General features: G+C 44.1%; 2 protein-coding genes across 11 annotated transcripts in view; one reads left to right on the plus strand and one right to left on the minus strand.

Moving 5' to 3' along the window:
- CUX1 (cut like homeobox 1) overlaps positions 1–24,589 on the minus strand; it is a 283,260-nt gene extending 258,671 nt beyond the window's left edge. For all 10 annotated transcript variants that reach the window (XM_049801967.1, XM_049801965.1, XM_049801964.1 and 7 more), the window contains exon 1: positions 24,460–24,589. In XM_049801967.1, the coding sequence (XP_049657924.1) occupies positions 24,460–24,522 (63 nt within the window). In that variant the 5' untranslated portion in view covers positions 24,523–24,589. The remainder of the gene's footprint in view (positions 1–24,459) is intronic.
- Positions 1–26,600, plus strand: part of RABEP1 (rabaptin, RAB GTPase binding effector protein 1) — an 847,425-nt gene that overhangs the window by 334,305 nt on the left and 486,520 nt on the right. The gene's annotated exons all lie outside the window — the stretch shown is intronic.

Consider the following 26,600-nt stretch of genomic DNA (forward strand, 5'->3'; position numbering starts at 1 on the left):
CAGGAAAAACAATTGTGATTTTCAACCATAGGAATAATAGGTGAAAAATATGCTGCTGTGCTACAGGGTGAGCTTAAAATTAATGCGCAGTTCCCATGAAAATTACAGATTTTCAGAAGAACAGATTACTTTTATGTAAACAAGTGGCTAATATAAAAGTCTAAATTGACCTGCATCACCATTACTCATTTCCACTGGAGGAAGCAGTTTTTTCCTTACTCAAGGGGAAAAAAAAAAAAAAAAAAAAAAAGACACTGAAGTTATTCTTTTCCTTCTCCCTAACAAAAAAAACCAACAAAACCAACCAAAAAACCCTCTTGTTCTAAGTAAGTATTATTAGAAAATAGATAAGCACTAAAGTGAATTACATTTTGACTGGATAAGCACCTTTAAAAGACTGCACGACATCAGAATACTATAAACAAGTAATGAGAAAGAAATAGCTGATTTCTGCAAAATAGGCAGTTGTTCTCACTAGCAGAGTCTTTTTCAGTTCCTAGGTGTGGTTCAAATCACACAAACTCCTAGATTATTCAATACTTCTTTCAAAAGTGGTTTGCTGTAAGAATCATTAATCTTAATAATTAACACTATTCCTGTATTATAAGGAAAACAACAACAAGATGCTTCAAAATAAGACAGCTGGAAATGGAAAAATTGGGTGGGAGAACGGGACAGATACCAGTTGAACACAATGCAAATCTGATTAGCCTTTTTTAGTTTAAAAACAGACAATGTTTTTTCAGCAGCTGTAGCACTGCATGGCATTTGCAGCTATACGCCATTTAGAAACTGCCATAGGATTGTGAAGGTATCCAAGAAGCCTCTCTTCTACTTAATGCTAATCGATTTACAGGCATTAGTGCAGCGATAGTGTCCACGTCTATGTAGTTCAAACACATCATTACAGAAGATACAAAAATTTTATGGATCAAAGAAGAGGCAAGCAGAGGCCTCCTTTCCTAAGCTGGCTCTCTGCACTTTATAAATGTCTTTTTGTGGTCAACTTGAGGGTAAAAGCTCCACCATGTGGGAGAAGCTTAGCACTAGCCCAGGTGAACGCAGTGTTTACTCGTGGTGGATCCACAAAGCATCCTCCTCGCAGGTACTACGCAACAGCCCAACCACCAAGACTTTCAAGCCACCACGAGACCCAGAGAAGGCTCCTGTGCTATTTGTCAATTTAAAACACATTGTTACTGCAACGTGTACCCGCGTATCATAAATACCTGTCAATTATGAAAACTAGGTAGCTCAGAGTATTTCCTATGCTTTTGTTTTGTGAAAGAGTAACTTTTTCCAGGACCATGAATAATACTTGGTGCTGTGTGACTGAGAACAGTGAATAATCGCAAAAAAAGGAACTGTTCCATGTTACAGTGAAGAGACAGCCTGCCAAAACAAACATATTATGGCTGCAAAGGAAAGTAATGTGTCTGTAATTTTAAACTCTGTCCACTTTAGTAGTTCAACAAGTTTTTATCTCACCCAAACAACCAAAGCAGTAACATACAGCACAAAAACTGCATGAGCTGACCTGTAATGTGTACGTGTGTGGTGGCAGGGGGGAGAAGCAGACAACTCAAAGTGATACCAATGGAATTTCATGATAAATCTACCTTCAAAGCCCAATACAGTTATGCTAAACAAGCAGGGTACTACTTCTAAGCAACTAAATAATTAAAAAATTAATAGGAATACTACCAAGTCTTTTATTCTCACGAGTAGTCACAGAACTCATCAGCAAGCCCCCAAAAAGGAAAAGAAAATACAATGACTAAGAAAAATATAAAATATAATATTAGAAAACACTGACAATGTTTCAGGATTGCGTTTACACCAATAAAAGGGAAGAAGCATTAAGTATTCTTCAGCATCAGAGCAAACAATTTTAAGAGTGTATTTTAGAAGAAAATAATTGGGGAAAATATCTCTATTTCAGAATTTAAACATATCCACTACAAATTTTTTAAAAACGAGAGCCTAATCAGGATACAGGGACTAGGGTTTCAGCAGTGACTACTGATTTTGCAGGTGCTTGTTAGTAGCCCCATTCTAACAGCCACCCTATTTGTCTAGTTGATTAAGCACGTGTGGGTAAAAAAGGCAGCGCTGTCTATCAGGGTGTGCATTTAGCAGGCGTGCATGTTGAACACGCTACCCAACGCTGCCCAGATCCAGACAACGCACAACCGACACGAACCGAAGGCTGACCGTCTTTCACCCCCACCATTTCAGCTATACACAAAGTACCACCAGATAGGAGTCCAACAGGATGGTTACTGAAAGTAATGAGACAGCAAGTACTGAATGGTAACTCCTAAAGGGACCAATCTCCACTCTGCCAGCAATGTCTCACACAGATATAGAGGTGCATTCCACCTCTATTTTATTGTATTTTTAAAAATATGGATCACAAAGAAGGTCTACATTCTGAAGGGGACAGTAAGGAGGAAGGTATCTGTGATCCCTCACCGCCCCCAGCTCCAAGCCTGGGGACACGTGGCGGGTCACCTCTTGCTCCGCAGCTGCACCAAAAGCCTAGAATCGGCTCTGGGGAGCCCCTTCCCGGCACGTCGTGCCACCACCACACCAGCTCCCTGGACGTGCCACTACTTCCCCCAGGCCAGGGCTGCAAACCAGGGAGCACTCCCAAGCCAGAACAGGCAGGTGGAGATCCACTACCCTGCCCAGTATGGGATACAACCCTGAGACCTGCCTGGCCTGATCCAGACGACATCACCTGGACAGCATCGGGTGGCCACACGTACACCTTCTCGCTCCTCCACCACACCCTGGGTTTTCCACGCTGCTAACACGTCGCACGCGGATGATCCGAGCCAGCTACTAACAAGCCATGAAGCGTCGGTCAAACGTGGTCAAAAGGCTGTCAGCTGAAAAGTCCTGCTCTGCATGTGGAGCTTGCGGAGACACCGAGGTTACCGGGCAGATCAAGACAGGTTCAAAACGTTGGAGAAGTGTACCAGAGTTTTCAACACTGACATGACAAGCTGGCCAGGCGCCACGAACAACAACGCTCACCAGGGAATCGCACGACACGAGAGAGCTCAGGGTGCTGAGGAGAGACGTCCCAGCCACCCACTGCGGACAACCACCTCCAGAGCCTCCTCCGGCATTCCCCAGCTGCCGGACACCCCTGACATGCCAAGCAGCGGCACACCAGCAGCCAGCTTCTCTGCAGCAGTCCCTGGTGAGATACCCATGTACAAAACCACCCCAAACAAGCCCTCCCTTTTAAAATCTCATCCCTAGAGCCTGATCCAGGCTGCTAAGTATGTTGATTTTCAAGTATTTAACATCCAGTCGGATATTCAGCTGTCTGGGTGGGAAGGCGGTGCGGGAGGAGGGATAAAAATCAGCCTCTGTCATCACTACCAAGAGCCGACTTATACCCACATAGCCAGTTGGCACTAGCCAACCATATCTCCATTAATCTGAATTTATGCTAATTCTGTCACTCATCATTACTAGTCAGTCACTCCTAAACCAGCTCTCTGGGAAACACCCCAGTTAAGCTCTATCCTTACTAAGGAAAGATGAAGATACATTGTAAGAACTATTTTTTCTTAAATAAAGCTGGAATAGAACTGAAGTTCTTGAAGCTGGTAGAAGAGGACTGTTTAGACATACCATGTGAGCACCTGTTTTTTCAAAGGCAAGCTATCTTTTCAAACCTGACATTTTAAATGCCCACAAGGTAAGGCTAGTTTTACCAAGCACATTGCTCCCAACCAATCTGTTAAAAGACATGCCTGCTCTTAGAGTCAAACCACCTCAGCTGACTCCACCAGGATCAACATTAATTTTGAGTTGGACTGGACTCTAAAGTCTGCTAATGGCACTGCATTATCCATGTATGATTTAGGTGACTGTTTTTAAACTACAAATGATCCTTCAACCAAGGCTTTTACAAAGTCACACTCCATTTTAGCTTCACGCTCCCCTTTAATCCGCACATACCTACAGCAAGTTCATTCTCAAGGCATAAGCATCCCACTGCATTCACTGTACAACACCGCTTTCCACAACATCTCACCTACCCTTAATGCTTTTATTTGACCAACAAGGAACAGCTGTGTACCACTTTACTCTTGGTATGTTTACAAACATGGATAGTCAACATCTCTCTTCTCATCAACGAAGGTGGAACTGTACTACTCCAAAGCAACCATCAAATGGGCCAGGCCTCTCATGCCCAATGGAAAAGACTTTTGCTGTCTCATTCCAGAGCTGGTGGTGATGGATCTGGCTGGCAGCTTCACCATGAGGGTACTCTTATGAAACTTTTCTTCCTGTTTACTAAAATCTGAACTTCTCTGTATGAAAAATATGAATTGTATTAAGAACATTAACTGAAGCATTAATGCAACTTACGGGGAAAAAAGCCTGCAAAACATAAACCATTTACATGCACAAAAACTAAGTGACTATTTGGATAAAACGCTAATGCCTCTGTGGAAATGGAAGAGAAAGCATTCAGAGATGCATAAATCTATTTTATGTCTCATCTCTGGAATTATCATTATGTCAGTATCTGCAGCGGAACTGAAATGAACTCAAGAAATGTACAATGTATTGAAGTCACCAGCAGTACTTCCTACAGCAGTGAAATATTCATTACAGGTTTGACATCTAAATAGTGACTTGCACTGATCATGCTTAACTTGTTGGATGTCTGATGATCCCAGAACAAGGCAATATATCCTTAATCATTCATTTCAGTGGTCCATAAGTTTTGGATTCAAAATAGCAAGGACTAGGGCATATTTTATTTATATGCTCAGTGGCTACAGAGCATAATCTTGTCATTGTTCAAACTGCTTAATCTGTCTCAGCATTTAAAATTAAGTTGAAAAGAACCACTAGTGCTTTTAACTGTCCTTAAATTACATTAATTGCGTTGTTAAGCACTTTAACAACCTTATGAAGGAAGCTAAGTAAATCACTGCTCAAAAGTAAGTCTATATAACTACCTCCAAACCTCCATGCACAGAACAGAGCTGTCGATATCCCCAAAGTGCAGAACGAGGATCTCCCATACACCATCAGATGAGAAGCAAATCAAAGCAGAGGCTACTTTTGCCATTTGCCTAGGCAATGGGCTATGTGAACATCAGCTACTGTAACGTCAATATATTGTATGCATGGAGAAACGCGGAGAGCACTGAAGTTATGCTGTCATGATTCTATTTACGCCCTGTCCTGCTAGCAGGCAACTGATGTCAGACGCCTGTATACAACAGAAACAAATTCACTACCTAGAAATTTCTGCTGGCAAGAGATCAACAGGCTGTAATGAGCACTGAAAACAAACTATCCAGCCTTTAGCCAGAGCTTACTGATCTCTGCTTGAACTACTACACTAGGCTAAAACTTCACTGCTTTGACTGCAAAGATGTCATTACCAGCGTCAGCAGTAATGTCACTGTCAGCGACCACAATCTTTGGATTCTTAGATCTACAAATTTACTTTATGGGATCTGCTTTCTATATCCTGTGTAACTGAAGTATACAGGTGTGGTGGTCAAACAGCTTGACAGAAATATTCTTGTGCATTATAAATAAGCGTGCCTGTACCGACACGCAGAACATTTTAACTTGCACAGAACAGCAGCCTTTTGCTGACAAATTCTTATAGCAACAACAGACAGAAGTTGAACCAAATGCAGTTCAGACTGTTTTAAGAATAGCAATTATATATCCAGAGATACTTGCTATACCGAGAAAAAACAATGGAATAAAATAAAAAAATTCCAAAGTTTCAAGCCATCTGTATCTATCTGTACTGAGTATCAAACCATCTGTATTATATTCTTAGATCAGCTAAAGCAAACCACTGGCACCAGTGCCAAGTTTGGCAGCAGAGACAATTTGGACCGCCACCAACGAGAATAAGCTACCATGCCTTTTAGAATAAATTTTGTAGCAAACACCAAAAGGGTTGATCAACACAGATTATCACAGCTACAACAAGCCAACTAGTTTAAAAAACAGTATTTGCCATCCCACAGTATTTGATTTTATACTTGTATCATACACTCTACACCTAAAAAAGAAATTAAACTTCTCACTATCCCTGTCCCACAGGGAAATGGCTAAAACCACTCAAACAGGTTTTGTACACCAGCACAAAGCACCTGCACATGGTGTCACCGAGCCTGGGGCCTCACATCAGCTAATGCAGAAGTCCACAGCCATATTCAAGCACACCAAAATCCCGTAGCAGACAGGTGACATGGGCAACTGCACCACACACCAAATCCTCAGAAGCGTTTTCCGAGGCACACGTACACCCTCGGAAGGTCTCCCACTTCACTGTGGGATAAGGCTTGGCTTCCCTCTTTTGAGACCCATAACAGGCCAGCAGTACCAAGCGACCTGCACTCATTTACTTGTCTTTTCCAATTCCAGCCTCTACCATTCTACAGCACCCTCTTCTCCCGGGAAATTCCATCTATTCTTTGAAGTCTAGCCTAAATTTCAAAGGCAAAAATACCAAAATATCCTTGAGGATAAAGGTGCTGATGTAAAGAACATTGACTAACCCCAGTAATTTTATTTTCATATTTTAGAAGGGCCTAAAAATAACTATTCACCACCTTTTCCTCTGCTCAAAATTTTGAGAACAAGCCGCCTACCAATAAGTCTAATTCTCTTAGCGCTAAGAATTTTGCATGGGTGGAACTCTTTAGCTAAAAGTGATGATAAATAACACCTCCTCAATCCTGCAATCTCTAGAAACAGTTTACAAGAATTAATATACTAAGTTGATTTACAATGTTAAACTAGAATTTCTGAACCCTCTGATGTTCACCTGAAGTATGCTAGGTGAGACATCAAGACTGAGGTAGTACAACACAAAATTCAACTGTCCCAGTTGTCTTCTATCCTCTGTACATTCACTGTCGTAAGAATACATAACTCCTTGATATGTTTTTTGCATATAGAATTATCAAATGTAATGTATTACCACAGCCAAATGTACCAATAGCTTGTCCATCACACCCTACAGACAGCCTCGCAGGACTCTTCACTTTACTGGGAAGTACAAGAACAGCCCTAAGTTGAAGGTACAAACCTCTGATGCCAGATTATTTTATTTTTTCGGTATTCACACAGCACTTAGGTCTTAAATCAGCAACAATAAGCAGCATTTTTTCAAACTTTTGTACAATTTGTATAGAAACTATGCTAATTGATTAAAAACCAGTGTCTAGAAGTTCAAGAACTTGCCTGCACATTCTTCTCAACTAAAAACTTGCCATGCAAAGAAAAGGCCTCCACATACCTCCCATCAATGAAAAAGGTAGAACATAATTTTTTTAAACTTGTGCTCTGCATGAAGTTTATGCATCTTCTGAAATCTCAAATTAAAGGTATCGAAGAATGGCAGAATAATTTTCTTTCCCCAATAAAACATATTTGTGCTTTAAACTATGCATATTGTTTAACGCTGTTAGGAATCCTATTATGGGAAACTTATTTTATGAGTCTGCCAAAAAGGATGGTTACCAGAAGCGTAATCGCAGTAAGCAATAAAGGCTGACATGGAGTATATTTCTAAGCAATTATAGCAGGTGTTTTAAAGGCATAAAGCTACAGAGTTATAAATCCATTTAGAGTCACAGACATGGAAAAAGTAAAAGGCTACCAGAAGGTTCAAACCCTCACAGCAGCCGAATATTGTTGTTCTCCCTCTGCAGACCACAGCAGCTACAGGACCAACTCCACTATGAATTTCAGCAAGCCAAAAGAATACAGTATTAAGCACCGAGGTACAACGATCATTAAAAAAATGAATGAAGAGCCTTCAAAGGAGGATGTGGCATATATGTGCTACAAAGCTCAGAAAAACATTATCGCTATAAGGATTGCTAGATCTGCTTTATGATACTGTTTCTTTTCAATCTAATTAAGCAGGGTTGCATGTAATATCTTAGATTGTATGAAGATGTTTTAAAAAAGAGAGACTCTAATATGGGGGGTATCTCTGAAAGGTAAAGTACTCTATGAAAGTAAAGTACAGTACTGTGGATGTGACAAGTCCTATTCAGGCCTTACAAAAACTTGTACATGAAAACCTATCTACAACACAGATTTGATGGAAGAAATTCAGGGAGAGCTGACTTGACAATATAACACATAACTTTACAGAACAATTGCTGGTTATCAAAATTGCATAAGCCAAGAGACAACACTAACTATAAATATGACTACCAGCTATTCCACACAACCCAAAAGCGTCCTGCCAAGCCCTCCTTCATGTTCTCTCACACAGACAAAGGCCTCAAAGCCATGGGACATCTGCCAGGGAAACAAATGAAGTTAAAAAACCAGAAGAACATGAACATGTACTAACCTAAACTTGCATGTTCTTTCTTCCCAATTCCTCCCCCAACACCTCCCCCTACAAAGAAGATGTCTCAGTTTACTGTATTCTTTTCCTTCTCCCAACCAGTCTTAACTCTTGGACCAATGTTTTAAAGTTTCCCTACCTTTGAAAAAATAATGTTCAGTTCTTAAATGTTTTGCCAGATCTGGACCACACCCTGCCCTCTCCCAAAATCTTGGTTGTTTGTCTCCTATTGCACATAATCAATTATAGCACTTTCAGGTTTGTATTTTGCATGGTGGGAGCTGATCCAGAAAGGAGATTGTGCTTGTGTGAGCTTGTGTGTTTACACGAACATCCAGACACACATCCACACACCTTTATAAAATTGTTTTGTTTCTATAGAACTGTAGGGGATTTTCCTGAAACTAAGTTTTTCACTTGTAAGCAGATAGCACTTGATAGAAAAAATAGCTGAAAATTTTCCGCTTACCAGATCATGCTAGTTACTTAAAATATGAAAGGAAAAAGCAAAATCTCTGCCGTTCTATCACAAGAACTGAGTATCAATCATAAGCAATAACTACAAAAAAAAGCACAAAGACAGCCAGCAGATATCTTCAGTTCCACTGTACATTTCACTCTCCCCGTTCTTATTCCCGGATTCAGCGTCAGACACCAACTCTAATGTTTGACAAAAAAGGGATACGGCAGATTGCCCACCAGCCGCATCATGTGCTGCCAAGTGAGAAATACAAGCTTGGAAACAGTCTCGAGATTCCAGCCAGGACAGCAAGGCTCGAAGCATCACACAAGTGACATAACTAAGCATGGTGGGGAGAGGCTGGAGGGGACGTGGGAAGTTACTGCATGGAATAACTCTGTAGGGCATGCAAAGGAGCTGTTTTCAGTACCGAGCAAGACAACTTAATCATTTAGGATAACCAAGAAATAACTGCAGGTTTTCTCCTTCTGATTTTTCTTTGTTTAATGAAGTCTAACTGCAAAATCCCCTTAACTACTTGAATCTGAATTATCCAACATGGTTTTACTTGCCTGTGAAAGTTCTGTACCTAATTTTTCTTTATTAGCTACTGCAAAGCAACATAGCAATCAGCTTTCAGAGCATTCAGCAGAACAAGGATCACCCTGGGTCTAGTTCACAACTTGGGACTCCTACAACATCTAAAAAGAAAGTTTACATCCTATAAAAGACAAGAATCATCTTGTTAATTTGTTCAGTAGCTAGCACAACAACAGTGTGAACACCACATGTAGACAAATACTCAATTTGTCTTCAGACAGTTTTTAGAAGACAGACATTTTATCAGTGTATCTGTTAACACTTTCCTTCAGAAAATATGTTTTGCCTGCCAGCAAACAAACAACAAAATAATGTGTCATATCTGTAAAATGAGGGAGAGAAATGATCAGGATTAGCTTCAGAGTGCTGTAACAAAATAACAATAATCAAATGCTGGAACACGCAGCTAATGTTTCAGCCCTGCGCTCACAATCTTGCATTTACTTGCGTTACTTTGCAATACCTATGCACTTGGTCACATTACACGGAGATTCTCTCCAGTTCTGCTATTTAACAATAACCAAAGAAATTTGATGGTTATGAACTCAGCTTGCAGTGGGATAGCTGGTGGAAAACAAGGCATCTTACACAGGCTGTGCTACAGGCAGACGATCCAAAAAGGCAAGTCAGCTACAAGCTGGGAAAGGACACCGGAGCACAAAAACAGAGATGGCACTACTTGTTCAAACCCTTCTCAAGTCAAGGAGCACCATCACAACTGACTTACCCGCTAACTTAAATTACAACAAAAAATTGTAAAATTCTGTTATCCTTCTGTTTAACTTTACATAGCAACTGCTAGGTAGGTTCTCTATTTCAAATTCAGGAGCGTAGGACAAGAAACCTTAACCAGCAAACACTATACAGGAACACTTTTGAGTGAGGCTTCCAAGATCCTGAAAACATTTTTGGTAAGTTCCATAAATTGTAGTTCTAATTAAGGATTAAATTTGGAGACTAAACACCTCTTTATTTGAGGGCAGGGAGGCTTAAATCTTTTTGTATTAATGCTGAGCTGTATCATCTGATATTTTTGCTATGACCAACCTATAAAACCTGTCAGCTTCACTCAGTTTACACAGGGCTCTAATTATGTTTAACTAGAATCTGAATGATCTAATTACTTAACATCTTATAGCACAAACTACTGAGGACATCTGGTTGAACAACTGGCAAAGGAGTCGGAGAAATAAAACGACTGTTCTGTACCCTGCTCAGGACCCCTGCAAACAGCTCTCCCACCAGACAGGCAGGCTCATTTTTCCATCCCACCTGAAATTTCTGCTGACTGAAAGCAGCCCTGCAAGAACAAATCATCCACTGGTTCAAAGAGAGTAGTCAGGTGAAGAAAAACTCTGTGAGTGCCACAAGTAGGATGATGGGACTTTGAAGAAGTTTTTCATTTTGCTTTGTTCTTTATTGGGTGAAAACCCAGATCATTCTCTTGCATCTCTGGAGCTCCTTCTCCCACCGTTCTTCAGAAATTGAGAAACAGAAGATCACCACGAGCACTAATACTGATGTCAGCTCAGCTACATCAGTGCCAGCAGGAAGCTCCCACACCTCCAAGCCTTGAACAATTTTGAAGTTTTTAACCATCGCGATAGCGTAAAGGAGATTTTAGCAAAACCAGGGAAAACTCCACTGGGGCAGTCATTTATACTGAGAGCACTAAGGTTAAACTGGAAATAAGCACCAATATGAGCTGAAGGATCTTTTTTGGCCATGAAGCACTTCGTTTAAATGGTTTCCATAATGTCAGTCTTGGTCAGATTCTTTCCTTTGGCCTGGCCATCTGCCAGGGTGATATCGTACTACATACCTGAGGACTGTTCAAAGAAAAGGGTGCCCGAAACACAGGAAACTGCTATCGTGACCCATATTGTGCAGACATGCTCCCACTTTGATCTCTTTTCCTTGAAACCACAGTGCACTGTACCCAACAGATTAACGTGACATGGTCAAAGAAGAAATAAAACCTAAAAGTTTTGGTTAAAAAACCAGTTAAAGCTGCCATTCTCTGTCTTTACTTTTTCTTAACGAACAGATGGAAACCAGCAATAACCATCTGTGTAAAGCAGCAATAACTGTAAAGCACAATAATTCCACAAAAATATACTAACAAGGTCAGTTAAGTGTTTCTCTAATTGTCTACTGCCCGTGACCTTTTTTCAAAGATTCCAGATTAAAAACAAAACCAGAACAACTTGTGAAAGATCCTTTGGCACCTTCGACAGTAGCACAGTTCAATTCTGTATCCTGGGGAAATTCCACTTTGGGAGCGATGTTCTTCTGCCTTCCCAGACTTCCCCCCCTCACATGCAGATGTGCTCCTCACTCCTCCTGACCTGCTAGGTAGAATATCCAGCTTCCATGCTCCACGACAAAACTGATTATCCCTGAACAGGCAGTAAAACTAAACCATTCCTGTATGTGCAATGCAGCAAATGTTTTGGAATCCTTTAAGATCAAAGCTACTCTATTAATAAACTTATATTTTTATATTCCTTGCAGCTGAAAAATCCAATTAAAACATTACAGTGACCTTTTACCAGAGAACTAACTACTGTCACAGTGAGGATAAAGTATCAGAAGACACCCTAAGCGGGGTTCCAGCAAAAATGGGATAGATACAGAAACATACTATTACAGTTGTTTTACTTCAGTCACTGGGGTGGTAAAGGATGGCCTAATTCAATAGCAAGATCAGAGAGGCTTTTATTAGGTCTCCAAACTAGTGTAACTGACAGTTAAACAAACAAAGTGTCAGGCCTTAAATCAGCATTTAGAAAGTAAATTTCTAATGAAGAGCTGACAATCAAGAAACTGTACAAAGAGGCTGCTGCCAACCATCAACTTTAAAAAAAATAAAACAAAAAACCTAGCTATAGAATGAAAATGTCTTACCACTGAAATTAACTTCACTATTTGTTGGTAAAATGATTATAGCAAATAAATAGGGTGTAAAAACACTATGATATATGACTGCATTTTGCCATGACATATCTAGAAGCAAACAAGATAAAGAACAACGAATGCCCAAAACCAATAGAAGCAGGTATGTTTTTTCAAACTAGGCATGCCAGCTAGCTTACCAGCTTCCATTTAGCCACCTGTACAAAACCAAAGTTCACTTAGAAAATGAAAAACAACACATATATCTGACATTTCCTGATATCAAGAGCTTCCACATTTGTTTATGTGCTCCAGAAGAAAGCCTCTAATATTGAATGCCTGCCTACCACCACCTTTCACCAGCAAGGATCCTAAAGGACATCAGAATTTACAAACCCGTGAGACTGGAGACATAACAACCTTTAGCATAGCAGGCAGCAGCCAAGCACAGAAAGCACCTTTTACAACACTGGGAAAGACTGCACTGAATGACCAAGAAGAGCATGCTGCAGTCCCAAACTAACATTTTAGGCCTTGCAGTACAGTTAATTTTCAAAAAGATGGCATGTACCACAGCTTGGGTCATAGTGACCACTTTCCAAGATCCTGAAAATAATCTGAACTACTAAATTCTTCTTCTAATCCTAGTTAAAGTAGGTTTTCAGCGTTCCAATTTTAGACTTCAAGTCCTATATACAGGACAGAAAATCCCAGATAGTGACATTAATCAAGTTTTACTTAGCTTGGCACATTAAAGAACTAACTATTCTCAGGATATGCCAGGACATCTCAGATGCTAAAGGATTTTAATTTATTATCTAAAACAAGCTGATCACAGCACAGTGAGTCTGCTGTTTTAATCGGTCATGCTGTATTTACATACCACCTCAAGAAAAAAACCCACATAGTTCTAGTTTCAGGAGTTGATGGCACGGAGCACAGCAAAGGAATCAGACAGACAGAAACGAGTATCAGAAGTCGCACAGAAGAATGCAGCTTTACAGTGCAACTTTCCAATCGTGGGACTGACCAAGGCTCTGCCTGCACACACATAGAAAGCCTGAAACTAGCTCCTCCTGGCAAGCATGGAAACAGCAAACAATGTTTTATACATAAAACTGACAGCATGGCTTTGTAAGACAATTTAATTTGAATTCAAATCCTGATCTAAAAACAGGGAAATAATGCCCAGTCCTAGAGAGGTTAAGGACTGTCGGTAACACAGACAGCACCCACAGTCTCGCAGGATCAAGACTCACACTAGAAAAGCTTTCTTCATTAGGAAAATACAAAAAATAAATTCTCATAGACCAATTCTTCCCTCCTTACTGTCTGCTTCACCTCGCACCTAATGCTTCTTGCATCCTGTGAAGCAAGAGCACAGCAGCCCCCTGAGTTTACCCTACAAAGCAGCAAGTATTGACTCACTTTTGAAAGGAATGAAAAAAAGATATTGTGAGTTCAAGCAGTAATTATGAGTATAAAGTACATTTTCTTGAGAAAACGGGCAGGATGTTGTGAACAGCAGTGGAGAGATGAGCTGAAGACACAATATTAGCAAGCTGCCCTTTTCTAACATCCGAAGAATTTTGATAGCAAGACTCCATGCCAAAGAAAACGTACAGAAACCTATAAGCAAAAGAAAACTAGAGCTCCTGAAAGAGACAGGACAGAACTGGAAGAAGGGAAGGGAGGTGTAACTGGTGTATTCACAGCTTCTTTTTTTTTTTTTTTTTTTTAAATACATGAAATACTTCTTGCACTCACATAAAATAAACTAAGGTTACAATTGTGTAAGCAACTCTGCACAGAGGTCTCTCCACAGAAAATCAATTGCAAGACTACTGGCTCCTTGTTTTTAAATGTTTAATATTATTCCATCTCCACAATTAATATTAGAAAAGCAACTATGCTCATACCAGACACAGCAAACCAAATTTGAGCACTATCAATAGTAACACGCACTCACAAAAGTTGCAAGAGAAAAACAGACATGTAGTTTGCTGACAAAATTAACATTAACACATTTCAGATCATAGACAAAGGGTACATTTTACTTATGCCTAAAACCAAAGCAAACATCTTTAAGTGATAACACAATACAAATTTACTTTGACATGCACATGCAATAAAATTTGTAAATACCCAATAAAAATAAAATTAAATAAATTACAGACAAAACACAAGTATAAGTTTTATTGAGCTATTCTGACAACATTTGTATGTCACATCAGTGAAACAACATGAAAAAGAATTAAGTTGATTAAAAACATGAGATAAAAGAAGAGACTGAGAAGTAACTAGGCACAGCAGCAGACTGGTAGGGAGAGATTTGTCTCTAGTCACAACTTAACCATGGGCCAGGTTAGAAAAGGCAGCTCCTTCCGACTCAAGCTCAGCCAGAAGACTACAACTATGCATGTGTTAAAAATTAAGCACATGCGATAATGCTTACTGGGTCAGGGCCTTTGTGTTGTGCTAAATAGGCATAAAGCTTATTCACCTTTGCAAAGTTCACCGAGCTGAGCACACCAGACCTTCTCACAGCAGTGCTGAGCAGGAGCTCAGCAACCAAGCCCAGCACCTCTCCAGCCTCAGAGCTGTTCAGAAGCCAACACATGTGAAATGAGTAGGTGATCAATATTTCTGATGGCACAAGTAGACATCTAAATCATAACCTCTAACCCCACTGACAGTCTTAGCAGGCTATCAATACTTAGATTCCAAAACCTGAACAATTTGGATAATAGATAAAAGTTGCTGCAAGAAAAAGTTTAATGCTACCCCATCATATGTGTTTTGTGAATAAAACATTCCAGCCTTCAGATATGAATCTAACACCTTAAACAAAAACTGCTCTGAACACATCCCTCTCCTTCACCATTTGGGGGGCTCGCGTGCTGTCATTCACAGTCCTTACAACCACCGGAGCGTGGCTTGGATAAAAGCCCTGCTAGCAACTGAGGATCCTCCTTCACCTGAGCTGGCAGAGGCCAGGCTGTCTTTCTGAAACAGGGAGCTGTTTCAAACCTATGGCTGCAGCTAGCTGAGGACTGCAGTTTTAAATGATGCAACCGCAAACTGTTGAATATTAAATTCAACTTTTATATCACTGGGCACCTATAATGTAAATTTTAAGCAGCCTTTAATGTGCAGAGAAATCTGAAGGGAAACTTGATAAATTGCGTATCTTGCCTTCAAACAGTATACCAAAGAACATGCAGGTATGTTTTAAAGTAAGAGTACGGGTATGTATGAATAATTCCAGATGACGCCTTTATAACTATTTGCAGGAAACATTTTCTCCCAGTGATCTAGTACCAATCATCAACAATATTCTTTTAGGACACTCAACTACTCAGTTCTTTTTTCAGTCATTTCTATGGACACTGCTTCCGGCAAGAAGCCTGAAAAGTACCTACAAATCAAAGAAAGCTAACAAAGGTGCAGAAAACGTAACAACAACTAAGTCTTATTTATCCACAACACAGAATTAACTAGTAGCAAAAAGGAATAGTAAGTGCTAACTCACAGTCTTGTATCTCACTGCGCTCTCAAAGCAGGGGTCAGAAGCATTATCAATGTTTTCCAGATGAAGAAGTAAACCAGCAGAGGCCGAGTGACGTGCTCAGAGGCCCGAGCAGACCCATAGCAGGGCCGAGAACAGGCATGCATCAACTGCTAACTGCAAGACTGAAACTCCCAACTTATTTCAAAGTCACTACTACCTAGTAACTACCACTCAAACTGAATCCGAACCAATTAAAGGCTTTGTATGTTAGTACCAGTCCCCCTAAGCATCATTGCCCAAAGTAAGCATTCACAATGTATAGATTTTTGATGGGCTGATGCATACCAGCTGAAGCTTACCATTCTGATTAGAGAAATCTTTTGTTTTCCTTAAAATAATGGATCAGCAACACCATGCAACCTCAAATACCTAGCAGAAGTACCAGAGAGAGCAGAAGGAGTAAGACTTAACCCATCAAACTTCTATGCATTTCACCATATGCAGCACTACCTTTTAACTTTGGAGTTTAGTTTCTGTAGGAATAACTCAGGGCATTTCCATGCAAAACATATGACCTTTTTGCATCTAAGATCTATCTAGTCTGAGTCTTCATTTAAAAAAAAAAAAAAAAAAAAAAAGTCAAAAGCTATCAAATTGGGTTTTGGTTTGGTTTTTTTTAAGTAAGAACAATAAGAATGCTTCTACTATTCACAATACCTCAAAATACCATCCAAATGGTTAAAAAGCTATTTAAGTCTAACAGAAACATAAGCCCTATTTGTCACAGGACAACATTAAAATCTGTCAGTATACTCTGAAGTCATACCACCACCCTGGTATCTCACATACAAATCTTCCCAGGATGTTTCCACAAGAACAGCTTGGTGGTAAACCCCAGGCTATCCTTTTACACGGTCAGTGAGTGCAGGTGAGCTGGATTTGATTGCAACAGTACAGCCAGGCATTTGTTGGGAGACCCTCCATACTGCCCAGCTGCACTGCCAAATATTTATATAAATTCTAAAATAAGCTCTCCTGCCAACTGCACTGCAATAAGAGTTTCATTTCCAAGTCCTAGGCCTAAGCTCACTCCTTAACTCCTTTGTTTCTTCACCACTTCCCTCTATCCCATCTAGTCCTTTAAACAGCGTCATTTCCCCCACTCTGCTTGGTTTTGTTTTTACTTCCCTGCAACATCACTGTCCTCAGCTCGTCACGTGTGAGCCACAGACAGAAGCCAACATTTCTCAGCGAGCAAAGACCTCTACAATGTAAGCATCAGACGTGACTGAGGTTCCCTGTGCGCGCACCCCCCCAAACCCATAAAAGCAATCCCACAGCGACACGGTAACGCAGCAGCACAGGACCATCCAATCTCCACAGCTCAAGAGATACTATAAAATGTTAGCAGGAATTAGACCGCAGTTTGGTCCCAGCCGCATACTCGTGCGCAACGCACGCCTGGGCTCACCTGACCGTTAGCCAAACGCAAGATCACTGGGTTCAGCAAAACGAAGGGTCTAGCTCCACTGTGAAATTAGTCCAGCCATTTATCAGTACTTTAGCCTAAATTTTCATATCATTTGCAGAAACCTTGCACTGGCGCTGCCAGATGCTGTTATATCCAAGCTTGCTTATTCACTAAGGTATGTTTCCACACGAAAGATAGGAACAACAGGATCTGCTCAGCTCTGATGTATGAACTCCTCCGAAAAAGCCTCAGAGACAGCCATGGCCTACATCCTTGCACGCCTTAAAAAGCTCACAGCCAGAAACACAAAGATACGGGGGAATTTAAAGCATCTAAACACAGCCGCTTAAACATTTCTGTGCATCTGCTTCTGAGCTTTTCCTAGGAAGGGTAATCTTTACCTCTCTCTGCCCAGACCAGACCCCTATGGGTCCCTGAACCCCAGCGGGAGGGAGGCGACCACCACCCCAGCTCCCCCCTCCAGCCCCCGAGACCGCAGCACCACTCCGGCCCTCACTGCCACTTCCTCATTACCCCAACTGTCGACAAAGGCATCAAATTATCGCAAGGCAAGGAAGCAAGCAAATTGCCAGCGAGGCAAAAAGCTATTAGACAACATTAGTCTGAAAGGCTCCAACTTCAAACCTACGTCTGCTGTAACACATCCGCACGGAGCCATCGGGCCATCTCCCGGCTTTAGCACCTTCGTACCAAGAAATACATTTATTCGTGCTAAATACTTAACTCTGCTAAGTCACAGAAGTGACCAAGTAACAGCACAGTAAGAACTGCTGTACCCTGCTAGAGTCAAATCAGGAGCACGATCGGGGAACCGCAGTGGATCGATCTACTACAAATTCTTTCCTGCCTATTGCTTTCCCAGCAATGCACGTACTGTTCGACAACAGGGAAGACCACCGTTACACCCAAAAACCTAGACCCAACACCTGCACACTTTGTGCTTAATCTTTTATAGAAACTTACTGCTGTTGACATTCAGTTATCTCTCTGGACTTCCACGTTCTTCACAACCCAAGCAGTGTTATATACTGTATTTTCTTCATTGTAACTAACAATAAAAGCAGAAATTACTAACTTATTTGCCTTGTCAAATCGGAGACAACAAAAACAAGCCGAGAACATGTATGTCACAAAATGAGTAAGATTTATCTCATCTTTACTAATTTAAGGACATTAACTATTCTGATCCTGAGGTCTAAGTTCCTCTCATTTTTCCCGGTAAATTCGGCACCACACCTCCAATCCCACGTGTGAGCACTCTTGTACCAATCTCTTCAGCCTAGACTCCTTGTCTTCTGCTACCCACCTCTTCAGCATTCTCCCTCTCAGCTTCACATCTTCCTCCCTACTCCTTCATGCAATGCCAGAACACTGTCACTGTATTCTCAATCCAGAAAACACTGTATTTTCAACACCTCGCCCATGAAGTATATGGGAAACAACAAGCACAAAGATAAGCAAAGAGTAAAACGTAAAGAACACATGCAAGAGAAACCCGAACATGCAAGATGGGAACTTACTACCCTGCTTAAATAAAAAGGATCCCAAGTCAATGAGCGCTGCCTGCTCGGTGTCTCAAAAAATACTAAGCATCCATATATGTATCTGTTCTCTATCCAATAAACTGCCTTTATTTTCAGTCTCAATGTGATCAAACTGAAACTTTGGATTATGCATTTTTCTACATCCACTTTTTGCATTACAAATCAGCTTGCAAATAAAGAATGATTGTTCATTGGAATTTTAGACTGCATGTAATTTCTTCTATAGCAAATGTTTCACCCATTACTTATTTGGTATTACTATACACAGCCAAGTAGTGCAATCTTTTTTCAAAAAAATCCCAACTATTACCATATTCCAAATCCTCACTACTGCATTTCTCAATACATTATCCAATTAACCACAGGCTTGGCATAAGAGCAGAGCGATTGAAACACACACTAATTCTGCTACGTTTCAGATGGGCATTACTTCATTTGAGGAACAGGAAAGAAGGCTACAAAGCTTTCAGAAATTTCTTTCCAAGGAACAGGACTCAAAGAATAGGATTCAAGGAATCCTACGAAACCCAAATTCTCGAGCCAGACATACATCAAGGGCCTTCCTTCTAGTATGTCATGCATGCTGGATGTCCAGGGACACCACCCTGACCACCACAACAAGCCAAAGCCTTCCTGCTGCAGGGAAGCAGCAATAGCTATCAGAGTATATTGGCAGCAGTGCCCTGGCTTTTACATCCCTCTCAGTTCTCTGTATTGCATCTTCCTGCAGAACTACCAAGCTGCTTTCACGACACATCTCTGATCAGGTGGGGGGAGCAGAAACATGTTTACAGTAGCTAGAGACTCTTTTCTTGATGCACGTTTAACTACCATTACAAATAGTAAAGCACTGTCTACTCGTAGGATAGAAAGTACCAAGTTCTACAGTGACCTACCTGCACAAATAAACAAAATTAAACACCAAGATGTGATTGCTCATTCCACTTCTGATGAAGCAAGTTAACTCCTTCACTTAAAGCAAACCAGCTTGTCCTCTGGTGCAGTAAGATCCAACTAAAAGATGCCAACAACTCCACCTGTTTCTAATTCGATAATAGAAGTGCTTCAGTATTTAAACGCCACTCATTACTACTTAGTTTTTCCAGATTTTGTTACAAATTTTATAACGTTATAAGATCAATGGTTTACCTTAACTAGCCAATGCCTGCACAGAACTAATACTCCATCCTTACTTTAATCACGTATGATGCAATACCAGGACGAGATTTTAAAAAACAGAAATGCATGAGCAAGATTTGCCTTCAGATTTTCGTTCCCTAGCCTGATAGTAACAAGTTACGCTGTTCTGCTCAAAAGCAATAAGAAACTGTACTTTTTACCAGTACATGTACCTGTCCTAAAAAGCTATGACGACATTTTGAGACCTGCGTTTATTGTCAAAATACTTCAACACATACTTCGTTTAGTTTTCAAATGGTATTAACTTCTTCCGTTCATCCTGCAGATTCAACTTAGATCTGGGAGCCAAGCTAGACTTACTCATGCAACACTGCTGGTCAAAAAGATAGGGCAGGACCAACTGTCTCCTCTGATACAGATATATTCACACACATATTCAGAAATATTAAGCAAGATCTTAAGGAGGACTGCACACCATACCCGTGGGTACACGACGCTTGTTTTCCTGTTCTCCAACAGAGGGTTGTTTTTTTATGGTGAAGGCGATGGCGACACCAAAACCTGCAAACTCGCAACAGGTCCACGTAACCTTCTCGCTGCTGTACGCCAACCTGATTCAGATCACACAACTGCCTCCAAACAGGAGATGCAGTTTTAACTCGAGGGCAACAGCATTTCTCCAGTGATTTGCATTTATTACCACAATATTCACCATTTGCAAGGGTCTGGTTTCTCTACGCACTAAGGTTCCCTTGCCATCAGTTATCAAACACGGGTCCATCTTCAACCATGTGGCAAACTGATGGCAGAATTGCCATGCTAATTCCACTGTTTCTTTAGGAAATATAACTAACCTTTACTAGAGAAAAGGGTTAAGTGTTCAGCTGCATGCCTTTCAGGTACAGTCTCAAGCGAAGAGCCACGTTTGATACCTGTAGGAAACTGCCGCTTTTGCATCTCATATTCCATTTGTGAACAGACCTTTTTGTTCTTTAATCCAAGTTCTGAATTATTTAATCCTGCCTCCAACTCTTGAAATCTCTCTTCCTATAAACAAGAGGTTATTTAGTGAAAGGAAATAAATAATTAAAAGAGTCAGACCCTAAAGTGTTCCTGGCTCTGTTTTTAATTAATATTGATACAATCTTGAGAAACCTGCTGCTTAATATTACAAGGCAGGTCGAAGCTCATCAACAGTTAAACGTCTTCTTCTAACAGAACGTAGAAGAGGAAGTTGCGAGCAGACAGGGTGCGCGTCGCTCCGCTGCCAGCGATACGGGACTACACAGTCTCAGCTCCTCACAACTTTCTTATGCAGAAAAATGATAGCTTCAAAGCCACCTAGACCCAGAGCTACAGGAGCTGGAGTTTACAGGGCACAGCTGGAACTGCGTTAAGCATAAATCCTTCAGGATTTTTGCCCTGGAACAGCATAATGGAAGTGCAGATGAAAGCCTTTTTATTTTCTATAATTCCACACTCAAAATACGTTAGTACAAATGAATGACGGGGGAGGGAGGGAGGCATGGACAGTTCTGTAAGACTGAACTTCATACTCAGTAACGATAGTTTTTATAGCATATTGCTTCATCTGCAAGTGGGAGTAAGTATTACACTACCTCTTCATGCAGATGGGTGGATAACAAAAAAAAAAAAAAAAAAAAAAGCTAATTTGAAACAAATTAACTATTCTACATATGGATGAAGGTACTTTCTACCTGTCTGGTCACTCCAGGACTCTCCACAGACAGACTGCGTGCAAAGTTAATAAACTTCGCACCGCATACAGATTGCCCGGTGAACCTGCCAAAAGGTGAACAGCCTCGATCCACACCACGTATAAATAATCACAAGTCCTCAAAAGCAGGTAATGAATATTGTTCAAACAACTTCAAGCCAGTGTTACCAGAATGCTTCAAAGAGGAACCTACAAGCTGTTCAAGTCAGACTGTCACATTTAGTCTGCAAAAACGAGATTAAGGTTCATACAGTGATACTCCACAACAGGTTTTACAGTATGCACAGAAATTAAATTATGATAAAAGTGAGCTATTTTTTACTAAAAACAGAATAGAACAATCTATCAAAATGCCATTTGGCTGCGTTCATTACATTTTAGAATTTAATTTACATGATAGATACTTTAGCGTAATATGTTTTAATCAATAAGCATTTCTGAAGGCTTTATTTTTACAGGAAATATTTAGACTTCTTCACCGTTAAATGTAACGCCACAGCAGTGACGTTAGGAGCGTTTGTTTTCCTATGCTAAGCAAGTACAACCACACATACACAGAGGCAAAAGCAAAAGTCCACAATTAAAGATGTCAGACCTTGTTTAACTACATCTTAATTTAATCCATTTTATTTTATACAATTCTACATCTGGATCTCATTTTCTGTATTCCTGTAGGTATTCTGGGCCACTATTAAGAACCCTTTCAAGTTAGCAAAGTTCAGCCAAGTCTACCTTAATCCAAAGCCTTTAAAAGAAACAATAAAACACGGAAGGGGGGGGGGGGTGGGGGGGTGGTGTAAGAAAAGCCTAAACCAAAACGCTACTTTACCCCACCTCCTAATGCACCTGAAAGTCAGAAGGGACCAGCCTCCCGCTACAGATCCTACGTAGCACTTCCCGTTTTGGGGCTGCTGGGGCTTTTTTTTTTTTTTTTTTTTTTTTTTTTAAATCATCGCTCCCGCTAGCTCACCCTCCGCAAGCCCCGCCGAGGGGAGGAGAGGGGAGGGCGGCGGGTCCCGCTCCCCGGGCCCCCCCTCGCCAGCATCCCCTCACCTCCAGCGGGGCTGCGGCTCTGCCCGGCATCAACGCACCGATGCCTCCGGCTGCTGCGGGGCTCCGGCCGGGCACCGCCGAGCCCTCCTCGGAGGGGGGCCAGGGTGGGCAGCTGGCGGCTTTCGAGCCAATTTATTTAAACGGGAGGCACCGGAGGGTTTGAAGAGGCAGGGCAGCGCTTTCCTGCACCAATCAACTGGGAGAAACATGCATGTTGCAATCCCATTCAGCGGCGGGAGCAGCACCAATTCATCGTTTGACAACCTCCCCCCACACAACCCCCCCCTCCCCGGGCCTTATCTATACCCCAGCAATTACATTAAACCGTGGGATCTGCAATTTCCTCAGGGCACGCACCCAAAGGGTGAAGGGAGGCTGGTTTGCGAGGACTTTTCCCTCGGAGGAAACAGGACTTCTAGGCTGTTATGAGCCAGCACAGTAAAGCATCAATATTCCACTCATCTGTCAGATCCTGGACAGCAGGAGAGGCTGGAGAGCCCGTGAATTATGTAAGCGTGCCCTCCTGCCGCCGCCACCGCCGCCGCCGCCGCGGGGAGATGCCCCGCCGCCGGCCATGCCCCGCCGGGCGGGACGCCCCCGCGCCCCGCCAGCCCTTCACCGGCCCCCCGCGGCCGGCGGGAGCCACCCCGGACGGCGCTGCCCCTGCCCTCCCGCGCGCACACACACCCCCTCACAACCGCACACACACACACACACCCCCCCACACACACACCCCTCCCCCCGGCCCCAGGCCGGGCGCTCGCCCCCTTCCCGCCCCGCGGGACCCCACCGCGGCTCCATCCCTCGCCCCCCGCCGCCGTCGGCGGCTTCCCCAACCCCTTCCCCGCCCCCCCGGCGCAGTGCCAGCGGGCCGCGGCGCTCGCAGGGCGGCGGGAGCGCGGCGGACCAGACCCCCCCCTGCCCGCCGGCGGCGGAGGGCCGGCACCCCGCGGTGAGGCGAGGCGAAGCGAGGCGGCGGCGGCCGGGCAGCGGAGGGGGAGAAGCGCCCGCCTGGCCGGCACCACAGCGCCCCCAGCCCCCGCCGCTCCGCGCCTGCACGCCGAGCCCGGCCGGCTCCCTGCGCCCCCACACAAAGTCCCAGCACTCGGTAAACTTTCCCCGGCTCCCGGGGAGAAAAGGCGGCGGGGAAGCGGCGGGAAGGGGCAGGCGGGGAAGGGGGTTGGGGGGGGGGGGGGGAGAGTGGGAGGGAGGGAGGCAGGCGGGCGGGGGAAGAGGAGCGGCCGCCGGCAGCCCCGCCGCCGCCGCCGCCCGCCGCCCCGGCCGCCCCGCACGGCCCCGGCCGCCGGGGGGGAACGGGAAGCGGGGAAGAGAGCAGCCCGGGACGGAGCGGGCGAAGCGGCGGCGGCCCCGGCAGCGCCGTCTCCGGCGCCATCTTGGGCTGATCGATGAATTGAACAAAGAGGATCAATTTCCGATGGGGCCGGTGATCAATGGCGGGGGAGGGGGGGGGGGGGGGGAGGGAGCGGAGCGCCGCGGCCGGGCGGAGCGGGGGGTTCCCTTTAGGCGGCGCGGGCCGGCAGCGGGAGGAGGAGGGGGAGGCCGGGCCCGAGGGAAGGCGGAGAAGGGAAGGAGGGGGGGGGGGGTCCGGCGGCGCGGCCCGGCCGGTGCGGCGAGCGGGGGAGCCTGACCTGCAGCTGCTGTAAATCAAAGCGCTTCCAATATTGAAACATCGATCCCACATTGGCCGCCATCTTGAGACATATTGAGACAGAGTGAGCGGCTGATAGAGAGAGAGGGGCTGGAGTTCAGGAGCCGGGAGGGAGGGGGAGGGAGGGAGGGAGGGAGGGAGGGAGCCAGCCGGGAGGGGGGAGGAGGGGCGGGGGGGCAAGGGGGAGGGAGGCGGGCAGGGAGCGCCCAAATCCCGGCCTGGAGCCCGCGCCCGCCCGGAACACGGACTCAGCCCGTGCGCTCGCGGGGGGGGGGGGTAGGGGGGAGCGAGGGAGGGAGGGGGCGCCGCGCCCGCGCTCTCACAGGGCGGGCGTCGTCCCGTGGGTGTCCGTCGTCCGTCCCCCCCCCCCCCCCCCCGCGTGTGCGCCGTCCCGGGGGGGAGCGCGGGGGCGCCCGCAAGGCCGGGGCGGGGGTTGGGGGGGACGGACGGACGACACGGCCCCGGCGGTGCGGGGGCAGCGGGGTCCGGCCGAGCCTGGCGGCGCCAGGCGGTGCGGGGAGCGGGGGGGTGGGCCTCTGTGGGGCAATGCGGGGCCGTGGGGACACACACACACACACACACGCGGGACGGAGCTGCCGCCGTGGCCGGCGCTTCCCGCAGAGCCCCCGGCGCGGTGCGCGGATCGTCCGCGGTTGCGGCGCGGCGGGGTGAACGGCAGAGCGTTCCTTTGGTGCCCAAAGACGCGGGGAAGGTTGTCAGCCCTCTCGGGGAGCCGGCAGGCTAAAATTAGATAAGTGGAGAGAGTTTAGGGGAAACAACAATGAAAAAGTACATTCGAGGCAGCCTGATTCACTGTGTCCGGGGCGGTACAAATACGTCTTTAAAAGGGATTTATTTGAATGTAGACAGGCACTTACTCATAGGGCTAGTGCCACTGACCACTGCCTTGGAGGGGACGGCGCGTATGAAGGTTGGAAAATCGGATCATAGCTCCACGCAGGATATCCATAGAAACGGAGATTAAAAGGATGAAATAACTTATTTTGTTCTAAACAATAACGTTGCTATAAATACGAACGTTTTCCTTGTTCCCTTCCTGAAAAGCACAGAACATTTTAGCAGGCTCATCTTTTAACAAAACAAACCGGCGTATGCAAACGGTCTGCAAATACGTTAGCCCCCAAGAAAGCATTCCTTATTTCCTTACTGGGAAATGGGCAAAAACACGGTCTGTACCTGTCCCCTTTGAAATCAATAAGCTGCATGGTGTTTTTCCAAATACAGCTACTTTCACTGTTTTGCACTTCATCCGTAAAAGGAAAATATATCTTCCTCTGGGTAAGTGAGTGATTGTAGATTTATTTTTTTTTTTCTCAAATTGTTTTTGATCATCAAGTGAATTTAGTGCTCACTCAAGTCAGTGGGTTGACTACTTGAAAATGGCTCTGTCTATCTTTCGAGAAGTTACAGCAGAGACAGCGGCAGAGCAATTGCTACAGATTATTTCCCAATCTGCTGGTGTCCTCGTTTGGAGGAGCACCATTATTTCAGCCTCCATTTCCACTTTTTGCTGAGGCTGCTGCTTACAAAGATGCTAATTGCGATGGCGGGTTTTATGTTAATGGTTCCACGTAATGATCAGCCCGACAACTATAGACCTTCAGATTGTTAGTTGGCTGTACTGGGAATAAAACTAATGGCATTTGGTGATGAGGATGTCAGGCCTCCACCTGGGGAACTCGATTGGGCGCTCGACGAGACCGAAATCCAAGAGCCCCCGCACCGTGGCACGTGGGGCTGTCGTGGGGCTGGACCCAGGGGTGCCTTTCGACAAGGAAGCCCCTTTTCCTCTGGAATTGCCCCGCTTTGAGGGAGAGCGGCTCTTTGCTGGGGCGGTGGCTGCGTGTCCGCGGCTGGAATGATGGTGGGGAGGGGTGGGGTGCCCGGCCGGGGTCCCCCCTGCTCCAGCGAGAGGGTGTCGGGTGCTGCTGAGCGACAGCCGTCTGCAGGGATGGAGCTGCACGAGCCTCCAAATTCTGACTAACAACGTAACCGGTTTGGTAGCTCTAAAATAGGATTTTAATCCTGGGAAGCATCATTTCACATTCCAGTGATCTAATCAAAATCCTTTCCTCTAATCTCTCCATGGTCCCCCCTTTC

This window comes from Accipiter gentilis, chromosome 6 (assembly GCF_929443795.1).
Source record: "Accipiter gentilis chromosome 6, bAccGen1.1, whole genome shotgun sequence".
Taxonomy (NCBI): Eukaryota; Metazoa; Chordata; class Aves; order Accipitriformes; family Accipitridae; genus Astur; species Astur gentilis.